The sequence below is a fragment of the Salvelinus alpinus genome, chromosome 6 (assembly GCF_045679555.1).
Source record: "Salvelinus alpinus chromosome 6, SLU_Salpinus.1, whole genome shotgun sequence".
Taxonomy (NCBI): Eukaryota; Metazoa; Chordata; class Actinopteri; order Salmoniformes; family Salmonidae; genus Salvelinus; species Salvelinus alpinus.
Window position 1 is genome coordinate 59,363,340 of NC_092091.1, and position 13,971 is coordinate 59,377,310.

Below are 13,971 nucleotides of genomic sequence, written 5' to 3' on the forward strand. Positions count from 1 at the left end.
AGTTAGCTCCCATTAACTCCCACGCTAAAAAAGAAACGCTACATTGGTTTATTTCTGAAGGGAGAGAGAGGGTTGGTGAAGAAACAAGACTGCAGCAGTGTAGAGTAGGCTAGAGACATGCTTTTACAACAAAACAACAGTCCCTTTATTGTGGTTCAAGTTCAGACGTACTTTGATACCTCCATGTGAGCCGGCGAAGAGGGAGAGAAGAAGAGCGGGAAAATCCGGCCAGTTCTTTTGGTGTGGCACCAAATTGAAGGAGAAGGAGAGCTAATGTTGCAGAGTGGATAAAGTCAGGGGTATCGCGCGGGAGGAGGGGGGGTCCTGTTTTTTATGCCGAGAAGGAGGATGGTTGCACGCGAGGAACGCTAAGAGGCTTCGTCGGTATTGACAGTTTGTGTGTGTCCAGCGAGGCCCCGGTAATGTTGACGTGCGGCATATCCCAGGACACCTCCTGGCTGCTCTCAACTGCCAAGTACTCCTGTCCTCCTGCGTTTTCCCTCGCCCCCCCCCTCTTCCTCTCCGTCAATTATTTATGTATTTCTCTCCATCCTCTTCTGAAAACCATTAGTTGTTTGGATGTGGGTCGGCTGCTTGGATCAGGGGAAGGGGTTTGTGGCATGCGAGAGGATATGAGTTCTCATTACACACACAGGCCCGAATGCAGACACACACACACACACACACACACACACACACACACACACACACACACACGTCTGCCTCAGTGATCTGTGCGAAGCGTGTTACTTTTGAACGCACTGAAGCGGCTAATGCCAACTTAAAAATAGAGGTGTGCGGAGATGAGCATGACAAGTTTGTAAGGTTTTCGGGAAACTAAATGTTCAGGTAAAGTTTCCCCTAGTTACGGATCAGCATGCCCCAACCTTAACCCTAACCTTTATTTTGGTGATTGTTAACAAGCTGGACAGAGTGAATTATCTTAAGAGGCTTCATGCACGTAGGTCCATTGTCGTTTGTACACGGTATCGATTCGGTTTCAGTCATTTTTTGGTTACTCAAACCAGCCGCGAGCCGCATTAAATCGGCTTATGTTTGACAGCCCTGCTCTAGGGTCAGTCCACACCGAACTAAACGGCTCAGAGAACATTTAGCTTCACTTGCGTTTTATGTTGATGCTTTCTTGGAAAGGGCGTGGGGTAGGTGGACGATGCAGTTCTAACACTATCTGTCCTTGTCAAACTTGACCTTTCTTAAAGAGTGCATCCCGAAAGCGCCATACCGTGGAAAAGTGTGTGTGGATTTCAATCACTTTTAATAAGCCTGTGGGTGTGTGTGTGTGTGTGTGTGTGTGTGTGTGTGTGTGTGTGTGTGTGTGTGTGTGTGTGTGTGTGTGTGTGTGTGTGTGTGTGTGTGTGTGTGTGTGTGTGGCTGTGTGTGTTTGGCTGTGTGTGTGTGTGTGTGATTCACATGCTTGTGTGTGTGATTGATTGACATGTGCCTTTCTTCGTCTTCCGTTTTCCCAGGTGAACTGAAGACCCAGCAGCCCCTGGACCGCGAGGAACAGGAGGAGTACCGCCTGACGGTGCGGGCACTAGACGGCGGCGGGCGCTACTGCGAGGCGGCCGTGCACCTGACCGTGGAGGACGTGAACGACAACGCGCCACAGTTCACCTCCGACCCGTACGCCATCACCGTCTTCGAGAACACGGAGGTCGGCACATTCGTGGCGCGGCTGCTCGCCACCGACCTCGACACCGGTACGTTTGTTTGTTTATTTTACAAAATGAGTTGATCTGTTTGTTTTATTGTTCTTTATTTGACCAGTCTCCCACCAGGCAATGCTAAGCTCTCTGATCTAGTACTGTACACCTGGTGCTCTCCACCTTGTGCACACGCGCAGTATGTTGCGTCTTACTACTCACTCTGCCCATGTCTGATGGCCACTGTGGAGCTCGACGTTATCCGTCAGTGAACTTAATGGAATTTGAACCGCGTCATCTTTGTTTGTGAACAGGCGAGTCACTTAATAATTCATCTTTCTGCTGAGAAAATAGAGGTATAATTGTTTGAGAAATAAAGGCGCGTTGCTTTTCCGCTACAACGCTGACTCCACATTACCACAGTAATCCCCGCTCCGTTTTACACCAGAGTCTTTTGGCGCAAAGCGATGATGTTTCAAGGATGAAATTCGATTCTCCTCGAGCACTCGATTCTGAACAGGCCTAATGGCCATTTTCTATTTGCCATTTGCCGGTGGGTCAGTCACAACACATGCATTCTCTTCATAGTCTTCTATGACTTTTGTGTTTTTGTGTTTGTCGTCCTGTGCGGTTCTGTTGGTAGAGAATGGCGCTTATGGAGGCCACCCATATGAAAAATATATGCATGCACTGCTGTTAGTTGCTTTGGATAAAAGCGTCTGCTACGTGGCATATGTTTGCTTCACGTTTCAGGAAACCCACCTTTGAGGGAAAACTCCCTCAAATGGAGGACAGTTGAAAGCGTTAGTGTGGCGGCCATATTTAAACTCAAGAGCTCTGATATTAGCAAGCCACTTTTAGAGGCACTGCCAATTTGACTTCTTTGACTGGCGTTTGGTAATGACTCCTCTTACAGGGCAAGGCGTTCTAGACTAGGGGAGCGTGTCAACGTGTTCACAAAGCCTAGGTACGGCTGAAGAGAAGCTCTCTCTCTCTCTCTCTCTCCCTTTCTCACCCCGTCCTCCCTCTAAGTCCTTCTGGTAAACTGACAGTTTGACAGATTGAATGGGATGTAAGAACTGGGTCGCTCGTTCGCTCGCTCAGAAAGTCGAAGCGCAAAAGGGGGGCTTGCTTTTTCGACAGCTCTTCCCCCAGGGTTGGCGCACTAGCACGGAATTCCTAAAGTCTGCCCTACCTCCGTGCGAACTTAAAGGATATCTGAAAAGAGGAGAGGAGAAATGAGGTTCTCCCCCCCCCTCCCCCAATTTTAGCCGGAGGCGCATTTTGGATCATTTGGAGCTGGAGGGAGAGAGGGAGAGAGACCAAATATAGACTGCATGCAGAATACTGCAAAAATATCCTCTGTGTACAACCTAAAACACCAGATAATGCGTGCAGAGCAGAATTAGGCCGATACCCGCTAATTATCAACATCCAGAAAAGGGCCGTTAAATTCTACAACCACCTAAAAGGAAGCGATTCCCAAACCTTCCATAACAAAGCCATCACCTACAGAGAGATGAACCTGGAGAAGAGTCCCCTAAGCAAGCTGGTCCTGGGGCTCTGTTCACAAACAGACCCGACAGAGTCCCAGGAGAGCAACACAATTAGACCCAACTGAATCATGAGAAAACAAAAACAATTACTTGACACATTGGAAAGAATTAACAAAAAAACTGAGCAAACTAGCATGCTATTTGGCCCTAAACAGAGAGTGCACAGTGGCAGAATACCTGACCACTGTGACTGACCCAAACTTAAGGAAAGCTTTGACTATGTATAGACTCAGTGAGTATAGCCTTGCTATTTTGAGAGGCCGCCGTAGGCAGACCTGGCACTTAAGAGAAGACAGACTATGTGCACACTTCCCACAAAATGAGGTGTAAACTGAGCGGCACTTCCTAACCTCCTGCCAAATGTATGACCATATTAGAGACACATAATTCCCTCAGATTACACAGACCCACAAAGAATTCGAAAACAAATTTTGGTAAACTCCCATATCTATTGGGTGAAATACCACAGTGTGCAATCACAGCAGCAAGTCGTGACCAGTAAAGGGCAAGCAGTGAAGAACAAACCCCATTGTAAATACAACCCATATTTATGTTTATTTATTTTCCATTTTGTACTTTAATTATTTGCACATCGCAACACTGTATATAGACAAAGGTCTTTATTCTTTTGGAACTGTAATGTTTACTGTTAATTAATTTAAAAAATCTATTATTTATTGTTTATTTCACTTTTGTTTATTATCAATTTCACTTGCTTTGGCAATGTTACCATATGTTTCCCATGCCAATAAAGCCCTTTTGAAATGAGAGAAAGAGAAAGAGAGAGATTTGCACTCCTTTCACACGTGTTGGTATCACATACACAGATCTGTAGTTGTAGTTTGTATTTTTATTGCCAGCCTTGTAAAAGGTGCATTGGCTGACGTATGCCCGTGTTGCCAGGAGAGCTGAAGAGCCCCACACACACTGCCCTGCAGAGAAATAACAAAGTCGATGCCGTCGATGACGACTCTGACGAGACAAGATACCCGTTTTGCCACAGTCCAGGTCACACAGTCCTCTCTCACTCAGCCAGCTGCCATTGGGCTGATTCATCAGTATGCATAACTCCACTGTCTGGTGTGCGCGTGTGCACGTGCGTGCGTGTCAGACCTCCATTGTCAGATAGATAGAGGAATCATTCACTATTCGGGGGGGGGGGGACATCATCAACATTTGAGACTCGAGTATCTCTTTGCTTCAAATGTTGACACATTTCGAGGACGGCCAGTTCCCTGCACCAGTTGTGCTATCTAGACCGGCTCGTTTGGGTTGAAGATGTTTGCCACTTTGAAACTTACTCGCGTCATTGCCCCTGCTGTGTGCCCACTGCCATGGCGTCGTTTCTCAAAGTGGTCTGGGGGAAAGAACCAGACAAACCAGGAAGCTGGTTGGTGACCATAATTGGCGTTAAAGGGAGAAGTTATGCTGAAACATTCCTTTCTCTGTTTCTTCTATATCTCTATCTCTTTCCTCTATCCCCCTATCTCTCTCTTCCCATCTCTTTCTTCTCTATCCCCCTATCTCTTTCCTCTCTATCCCCCTATCTCTCTTCCCATCTCTTTCCTCTCTATCCCCCTATCTCTTCCCATCTCTCCCCAGTTGCTATTTTCTTAAAGTGGTTTCTTTTCGGGTCTATTCCTTGTCTGTGCTGTCCCTCGTTCGATTGGGTAAACAGCGTGCATGCGGCTCATACTAGACGTAAACAAGCTTTCTTGCCACTTTGGGTCGAGGTCTTTCCTACCGCCGTCGATAAAGGCTCAACGAATGCTGTCGTCAGAAGGCGCAGTTCAATCAAACGCACGGTGCAGAATGTGGAGTTAGTCAGTTAGCATGTGAACATTTAGTTGGCCTGTGGTGAAGTAAAATGGCAGACTGGTTTTAGATGCCCAGATAGCGATGCAAGATGAAAGTAGTAGCGTCGTTTTTAATAGCAGTTTTATAAGGTACAGCATAAACATTGCAAAATCAGGTCTGGTTGAATCGGACCCAGAGTCTTGGAGGAAACCTCCAGAAGACTGGATGTGAAGTGTACTCGTCTGGTGACGTGAGTCCAGATTGCTTAACGATTTGGCGCGATCCACTTCAACGTCATCAAGCAATTTCCGTCGGCCGAGTAATTTGGTCTGTTAAAAGCGCGGGTGACTGGGACCAACAGGTGGCAGTAAACCGGGCTCCCGCAGACAAAAACTGCATCCCAAACGGCACCCTGTTCCCTTTGTAGTGCACTACTTTTGACCCATAGGGCCCTGGTCCAAAGTAGTGCACTGTCGAATAGAGGGCCATTTGGGACGCAGGCCGAGTCTCTTTAGTCGTAATGAGATGCTCAGAGGAGGGGAATATGTGTGTGTGTGTGTGAGAGAGAGATGTGGGCCACCTGCAAAAAAGGCATTATGGTTATTGTCCACATCCGTCTCTGTCTCGTTTTTGGACCGCCCTGTCGGGAGGCGGCAAGGTGTTATTACAAGGTGCGACGTGACGTGCGTGTTTGCGTTGGTAATGCTTTCGGTTGGTGAAAAGGGTATATTGTGTTGAAAGGCTGATGTGGAAAAAGTATCGGTACTCACGAGTGTGTGGCTGTACTGCTGAGGAAGTACAATGCAGATGACGTTTGGATTGTTTACGGTTTTCCTTTCCAACAAACGCAAAGCGATAATGAACTGCCACAAAGCGATAATGAACTGCCACAAAGCGATAATGAACGGCCACAAAGCGATAATGAACTGCCACAAAGCGATAATGAACGGCCACAAAGCGATAATGAACTGCCACTCAGAAGAACATTAGTATACTGCTCTTATATCAGATGATCAGACTCTACACATTACCTTGATTTTAGTGTATATGTTTTTTAACATGATCTCTCTCTGTCTCCTCCCAGGCTTGAACAGCAACATCCTCTACTCCCTCGCCGACTCAGCCGACGGCCACTTCTCCGTGGACGAGCGTACCGGCGTCGTCGCGTTACAAAAGCCCCTGGACCGCGAGGCGCGGGCCGTGTACGAGCTCAAAGCGCGCGCCTCCGACCAAGGCTCCCCCCGCCGCCTCTCGTCCCTCTCCCGCGTCACGGTCTCCGTGCTGGACATCAACGACAACCCGCCCGTGTTCGAGCACCGCGAGTACGTGGCGGGCGTTTCGGAGGACGTGGCGGTGGGCACGCAGCTGCTGAGGGTGCACGCCGCCAGCCGGGACATCGAGGCCAACGGGGAGATCGCCTACGCCATCGTGAGCGGGAACGAGCATGGCATGTTCAGTGTCGACCCTCGGACTGGTATGTTTCTCTCTCTCTCTCTCCCCCCCCTCTTCTTTATGTGTCTCCCCAGTCACCTGGGGCACCATAGTATGACTATCATCTTCTCCAACCTCTTTGTGTGTATTTGTACCAGGTTACTGTTTTTTCTTAATGAATGTTGTTCTGGAGGCAGCTCTGCAGAGTGGTCACTAGCTGGCACTGCCACAAAGTCATCAAATCTGATTTGAACCCTAACCTTAGCCACGCTGCTAACCCTAATGCCTGACCTTTACTTAAGACCAAAAATCGCAGTTTAGTTTTCCTGAATTTTTGCAATAGAGCCAGTATTGACTTTGCAGCTGGCCTATCTAAGGGGAAGTCGCTCAGTTAACGTCGACCTGCGTAGTTTCCGTTGTGTACGTTGGACGGTAACGTAACCTATCCCCCCTCTCCGTCTTTCGTCTCCCCTGCAGGTGACATCTTCGTCATCGAGCCGCTGGACTTTGAGGCGTCCCACGAGTACTACCTGACGGTGGAGGCCACGGACGGGGGCACGCCGCCGCTCAGCGACATGGCCACGGTCAACATCAACCTAACGGACGTCAACGACAACAGCCCCGCCTTCGGCCAGGCCACCTACGCAGCCGTGGTGGCCGAGGACGCCGAGCCCGGCAAGACGGTGGTGACGGTGAGTTGACCAATGAGTGACCGTTCTGATCGTTTGGTCTGGTGTTTCCCTTCGCAACTAGAAGAGAGAAAAAGCCTACAAATTTGCTGAATGTATATATTAGAGTTTGTTTGGTTTGCGTTCGAACCTAGAGATGTTTTTCATTGCAGTGAGTCCGCTACCGTTGTATAGGCAGTCCGCTTCTGTCGCGTTTGTCATTTTTCTTCCATTTCCCTCCCCCTCCTAAAATACCTTTTCAATCACTGTACACCCCATCCCATTATTTCACCCCTCTATCTTAACTAGTCTTTCAGTTTCTCTCTCTCTCTCTCTCTCTCTCTCTCTCTCTCTCTCTCTCTCTCTCTGTATCTATCTCTCTCTCTCTGTATCTCTTTCTGTCTCTGTCCGTCACGTATCAGTTGCTGTGTTAGATCACCTTCTGGTTTAGCAGTTAAATGAGGTCCTCCTCACTTCGTGTTCACCCTACTGTAGCAGACACACACACACTGATGAGTTAACGATGGGTGACTCACTGAGCCGTCCCTTTCTCGCTCCCCTTTTTCTATACATCCCACCACCTCTTCCCTCACCCCTCCACTCCCTCTTTCTTCCCCCCCGTGTCCATTTATCAACGGTGTCTAATCAACCTGAATGGAAATGATCCGTGGTTAAAAATGGGATTTCTACACCTGCCCGTGTCACACACACGTGCGAATCCTCTCGGTCCCCATGATTTCCCCTGGGATCCGTTTTCTGTACAGCCCAGGTTCGTGTGTGTGTGCTTGTGTGTGAACATCTGTGTCCCGCTGTCTCGTGTCAGAGCAGGTGTGTGTGTGTGTGTGTGTGTGTGTAAGTCTACGCCCTGTGTGTGTGGGTCGTCCTCGGCGGCTGGCCGTGACTCTTCCTCTCTCCTGTTCTCCCGGGTCGTAGGTGATGGCGGAGGATGCAGACGGGCCAGCCTGTAACCACGTGCGTTACTCCATCGTGGAGGGGAACCAGGGCAGTCCCTTCACCATTGACCCAATCAGGGGAGAGGTCAAAGTGGCACGCCAGCTAGACAGAGAGACGGTATGGTGAAACATTCATCTCTGTAATGGATGGGCATTGATGTAAATACATTCAAATGCATATCTGTGAAATGTCTGTGAAATGTCTGTGTGGGGGTTGGGGTAGTCTCTCTCTCACTCACTCACTCTCTCTCTGTGTGTGTGTGTGTGTGTGTGTGTGTGTGTGTGTGTGTGTGTGTGTGTGTGTGTGTGTGTGTGTGTGTGTGTGTGTGTGTGTGTGTGTGTGTGTGTGTGTGTGTGTGTGTGTGTGTGTGTGTGTGTGTGTGTGTGTGTGTGTGTGTGTGTGAATGTATTTAAGCTACTTCACATATTCATTGTTGTGTGTGTGTGTCTAAATATATGTGTTTGTGTGTGTGGACATCTAATTCTGTCTTCAGTGACACTACACTGCAATCTAAATTAATAGCAGATACAGTTTACCAGTCAGCTTTGCATTATCGCTTACAAAAGCATTACAGAGTGAAGTATTAATTCTCTCTCTTTTTCTCTCTCTCTCTCCTCCCTCTTTCTCTCGCCCCCACCCCTCTTCCCTCCCTCCCCCGTCAGACATCGGGATACACCCTGACGGTGCTGGCATCGGACAACGGCGTTCCGGCCCGCTCCGGCAGCGCCACGGTCAACATCGACGTGTCTGACGTCAACGACAACCAGCCCCTCTTCTCCCCTGCCAACTACAGCCTCATCATCCAGGTGAGGAGAGAGGGAGGGTGGCAGGGATGGATGGAAGGAGAGAGCGGGAGGGAGGGAGGAGGGTAGTGAAGGTGGTATAGAGGGGAAGGTGCTGGTAAAGATGGAGAGAAGAGCTGGTGAGAGGAGAGGATAGAGGAAGGGAGGGATGAGGGGTGGAAGTGAAGAAAGACGGGGTGAGATGAAGGAAGGATGAAGGTGTAAGGATTCGAAAGATGAGAGTTAATAAGGAGGAAAGCTACATTTTTTTTGTATCAGGGAGGAAGGGAGAGACGAGAGGAGGGAGAGATTGGGCAAATAAGGATAGTTGATGTACCGTCAGGTATCTCTGTCTTTACTTTTGAGGAGCCGGCAGTGAAAACCAGAAACGTCATTTCGGAGAAACTCTCAAATCTGATACAGGGATTTGGTATCTGCGTCCACACACACACACACACACACACACACACACACACACACACACACACACACACACACACACACACACACACACACACACACACACACACACACACACACACACACACACACACACACTTAGCCTTCGAGGAAGAAAAAGATTGCTTCACAAGATTGATTCCCACATAAAATCCCCTCTCCAGCTCTCTCACACACCTAAAAACGTAACAAGCATTCGTTACTGCCTACAGTACCCCTGAATAGTAAGTCTCAACCACTTCCTTTTCCCGCAGGAGAATCGTCCAACGGGGACCAGCGTTGTCCAGCTCATTGTGACTGACCGGGACGCCACGCACAACGGGCCGCCGTTTGTCTTCGCCATCATCGATGGCAATGAGGGCGGTGTGTTCGAGGTGAACCAACAGGGGGCACTGCTGGTGGTGGAAGAACTGAAGAGGAAGACCAAGGAGAACTACCTGCTGAATGTCCAGGTACTGTGGGAGCGTATGGAGAGACAAGGCATGGTGTTGGTTGGACACTTTCTCTCCTTCTAGTACTGCATCCTTCACTTTCTCTTTCATTCCCTCCTACTGTCTATCTCTCTCACTCTGTATCTCCCCCTCTCTCTGTAACTCTTTCTCTCTCTGGATCTCTCTCTCTCATTCTTTCTCTCTATCTCTCTCTTTCTCTCTCTTTCTCTCTTTCTCCCCCTGTATCTCTCTCTCATTCTCTCTCTCTGTAGCTCTCTTTCTCTCTCTGTATCTCTCTCTGTAACTCTTTCTCCCTCTGTATCTCTCTTTCACTCTCTCTCTTTCACTCTCTTTCTCTCTCTGTATCTCTCTCTGTAAGTCTTTCTCTCTCGTTTACTCTCTCTCTCTCTCTTTCACTCTCTCTCTCTCTGTAACTCTCTCTCTCTGGATCTCTCTCTCTCATTCTCTCTCTATCTCTCTTTCTCTCTCTGTATCTCTCTCTGTAACTCTTTCTCCCTCTGTATCTCTCGTTCACTCTCTCTCTGTAACTCTCTTTCTCTCTCTGTATCTCTCTTTCTCTCTCTGTGTCTCTCTGTCTGTATTTCCCTTTCTTGCTCTCTGTAACTTTCTATCTCTGTATGTCTTTCTCTCTCGGTATCTCTCTCTCTCTCTCTGTGTCTCTCTTTCTTGCTCTCTTTCTCTCTCTCCACCACCTCTACTCCTCCATAATACTTATACTTACCTCTCTTTCTCTCCCTCCTCTCTCAGAAGGGAGAGTGGAAAACTGTGGAAAACAGTCTCCTCTGCAGCTGCCCACTGTGGTAAACCTCTCTTAGAAACATCATAATGATGACAAGATCTATAGTGTCAAATCGAAATAATCACCATGTATTTTTTTTAAATCCCGCTGCCCTCTGTCGCACCGAGTGAATCAGAGTGCAAGGCAGAATGTCTCACATGAGAGGCATAGTGGAGAGCTCTGCAGCCAGCTCGCGTGTTGCCAGTCGGTGAACTACTGTCCTCTCTCTCTCCCCGAGGAGAAAAGGAGTAGGCGGATGAGAAAGAAGTGCGATTCCTCGACTCCGACTAACGTTCGGAACGCCGCAGATAGAAATAGATTGAATAGAGCCGAGACGGTTTCCCCCTACTCTGTCTGACAGACAATTCCATCTGTTCTACACGGTGTATTTCTCTCTGAACGTTTGGCAATCCTCCTGAACGCTCCGGGTTCAGTTTTTTTTTGTTTGTGGGTTTGGCGATGTCACTTTCAGGACGGACTCAAAATGCTGCAGCGCCTCTGGACGTGTAAACGCCCTCTCAAATTCAGGTGGGTGTTTATTCGTCTTGAGCACGTAGGCCCTTTAGTCGTTCTGCAGGCAGTACTTTTGGACCTGGGTGTCGATGAACGGGGAGGTTCAGCCTTAGGAGAATGGAAGAGCGTCAGCTCCCTCTACCGTGGGAAAGTGGAGCTGCGTACAGACATACAGCGATTTGAATGGCAGAGATATGAAGTACTTTTCAACATGTGTCTTGGGTTTTTGCTGTACTCTGTATGTCATTTGGATGTTCTTCTAAGCTCTCTCGGAAGATAAGTTAACGATTTGGCTACGATGCAGTACAATAAACAAGCACACTACCACGCAGCTGAAGAAGTGATGGTCAATCATAGGTCTGGTGTGTTTTATGCTATTGCCCGTGTGTAGGTGATGTGGGGATTGCAGAGTGATAGTTGGGTCGGTCTGCGTTAACGTTATTGCCAAAATGGTGGCAGTTATTTGGGCTCATCCGTTGTTAGAAATGATGCGTTCGTTAACTTGATGAATGGATGAAAATGGGTGCTTAAGTTTGTGTCTCAAGTTTCGGAGACATTTTATAACTGGGCCTGAGTCCTAGTATCAAATCAAATGTATTTATATAACCTTACATCAACTGATATCTCAAAGTGCTGTACAGAAACCCAGCCTAAAACCCCAAACAGCAAGCAATGCAGGTGTAGAGTTTTTGATAATCACATGAAAGCTTTTAGTTGGGTCACCGCACAACTTGTGTCTCTCTCTCTCTTGCAACAGACGCAGAGTGTGACTTATCCCTCTCCCATTCCTCCCTTCAGGTGGCTGACAGCGGCAAGCCCCAGCTCCTCTCCGCCGCCTACATCAGCATCCGGGTCATCGACGAGAGTGTCTACCCACCCGCCGTCTTCCCGCTGGACATCTACATCTCTGTCGCCGGCGAGGAGTACCCCGGCGGCGTGCTCGGCAAAATCCACGCCACCGACCAGGACATTTACGACACGCTAACGTACAGTCTCGCGCCTTCATCGTCCTCGGATAACGACGAAGACGCTCTGTTCACCGTCTCCGCCACGGACGGCAAAGTCATCGCCCGGCGCCCGCTCGATGTGGGCCACTACCCGCTCAACGTCACCGTCAGCGACGGCCGCTTTTCGGCGACGGCCGACGTGAACGTGCACGTGCGCCAGGCGACTCGCCAGGCGCTGGAAAACTCCATCGCCGTGCGCTTTGCCGCCATCGCCCCCGAGGAGTTCGTCGGCGACTACTGGCGGACGTTCCAGCGGGCGCTGAGGAACATAGCGGGGGTGAGACGCAGTGAGGTGCAGCTGGTTAGTCTGCAGCCCTCAGAGCAGGGGACAGGAGACCTGGATGTTCTACTGGCTCTGGAGAAGTCCGGGAGTCCCTACCAGCCACAGGAGGTAAGAACCATGACCACGGCTCGTATTCACAAAAAAAAACGTCTGATCTAGGATCAGCTCCTCCCCCTGTCCAGCTCTGTCCTGTTAATGGTGATCTGAAAGGCAAAACTGATTCTAAATCAGCACTCACACACGTTATCAATCACACACGTTATCAATATGTAGCAACGATAGTGACTTTCTTTCACTAGCCAATGAGGTTATGATACTGATTAATAATAACATATGTCATAATATAATGCAATAAAATGCTTGTAATAATGATGATAGTGATATTAGCTTTCTCCTAACATATAATATGGCAAACTATGTATAAATAGCTTTTTAAAATGGCTGTCTTTCTTCTACGAACATAAAACTAAGAAAAGAAGCCAGGCACCCGTCGAAATTGACGGAATGTACTTACAGTTGTGAAATAGAATCAGAACTCTAGAATTCAACATGAAGAATAATCCAACGCGACCATTAGGCGGCGCACATCAAAATAACATCTAGCAACTTTAGTAGATCTCTTGGTGTAATGGCTAAACGGTCGGGTTGACGGTTGCTGGTCCCGAATTAGAGTCCCGGCAAGAGTCCCGGCTACCCCTGAGTTCGCCGCACGATGTTACATTTAAATGAATATGTCCGTGTAAGGACTTCAAGTCGATCGTTCTGCCTTTTTAACGTCTTCCCTATTGCTCCTCCAGGTGGTCTTCCGCAAGCTCAACTCGTCTGCGGCGGTCATCGAGGAAATGACGGGCGTGCGCATCGTGCGCGTGGTCAAGAAGCTGTGCGCCGGCGTGGACTGCCCACTGCGCTTCTGCGACGAGGTCATCAGCCTGGACAGGACGACCATGTCCACCTATAGCACGGCCCGCCTCAGCTTCGTCACGCCACGACACCAGCGCACGGCGACCTGTCAATGTGAAGGTACTGACAGACACACAGAGACGTACATAGGCCTAAACACACACACACGGAGACACACACGAACACACACACATATAGGCATAGATGTGCATAAACAGACACACACACACAAAACACACAAACACACAAAACGCACACACACAACACACACACCTTTACCCCACCCGCCCCATCACACACAGACACACCTAAACCACCACACCCCACACACCCCTACCCCCTGACCCCACGTCATCCTGGCTTCATCTCAACCCGTGTACGTTGTTGTTCCAGGTGGAAAATGTCCCACGGTGAACAAGCTGTGTGATGCCAGCCCCTGTCCAGAGGGCATGGAGTGTGTGGCAGACCGGAAGGAGGCCAGGTATAGCTGTGTGTGTCCAGATGGTGGGAAGCAGGGCAAGTGCTCCGGTAAGACCAGACACACCTCTCATCCTGTCTGACTCTCTCTAACTCTTTCCCTCGCTCTCTCACTCTTTTTCCCTCTCTCTTGCTCTCTCTCTCTCTCTCTCCCTCGCTTTCTCACTCTTTCTCGCTCTCCCTCGCTCCCTATCTCTCCTTGCTATCTCTCTCTCTCTCCCTATCTCCCTCGCTCTCGATCTCCCTCTCT

General features: G+C 49.0%; 1 protein-coding gene across 10 annotated transcripts in view; it reads left to right on the forward strand.

Moving 5' to 3' along the window:
• LOC139579014 (protocadherin Fat 1-like) overlaps window positions 1-13,971 on the forward strand; it is a 91,368-nt gene that overhangs the window by 66,054 nt on the left and 11,343 nt on the right. For all 10 annotated transcript variants that reach the window (XR_011675662.1, XM_071407212.1, XM_071407211.1 and 7 more), the window contains 9 exons: window positions 1,488-1,721; window positions 6,102-6,491; window positions 6,926-7,140; window positions 8,050-8,187; window positions 8,733-8,876; window positions 9,566-9,763; window positions 11,853-12,452; window positions 13,142-13,364; window positions 13,638-13,772. Coding sequence is in view for 9 of the 10 variants with exons in the window: in XM_071407212.1 (XP_071263313.1) it covers window positions 1,488-1,721; window positions 6,102-6,491; window positions 6,926-7,140; window positions 8,050-8,187; window positions 8,733-8,876; window positions 9,566-9,763; window positions 11,853-12,452; window positions 13,142-13,364; window positions 13,638-13,772 (2,277 nt within the window). In the remaining variant the exon portion in view is untranslated. The remainder of the gene's footprint in view (window positions 1-1,487; window positions 1,722-6,101; window positions 6,492-6,925; window positions 7,141-8,049; window positions 8,188-8,732; window positions 8,877-9,565; window positions 9,764-11,852; window positions 12,453-13,141; window positions 13,365-13,637; window positions 13,773-13,971) is intronic.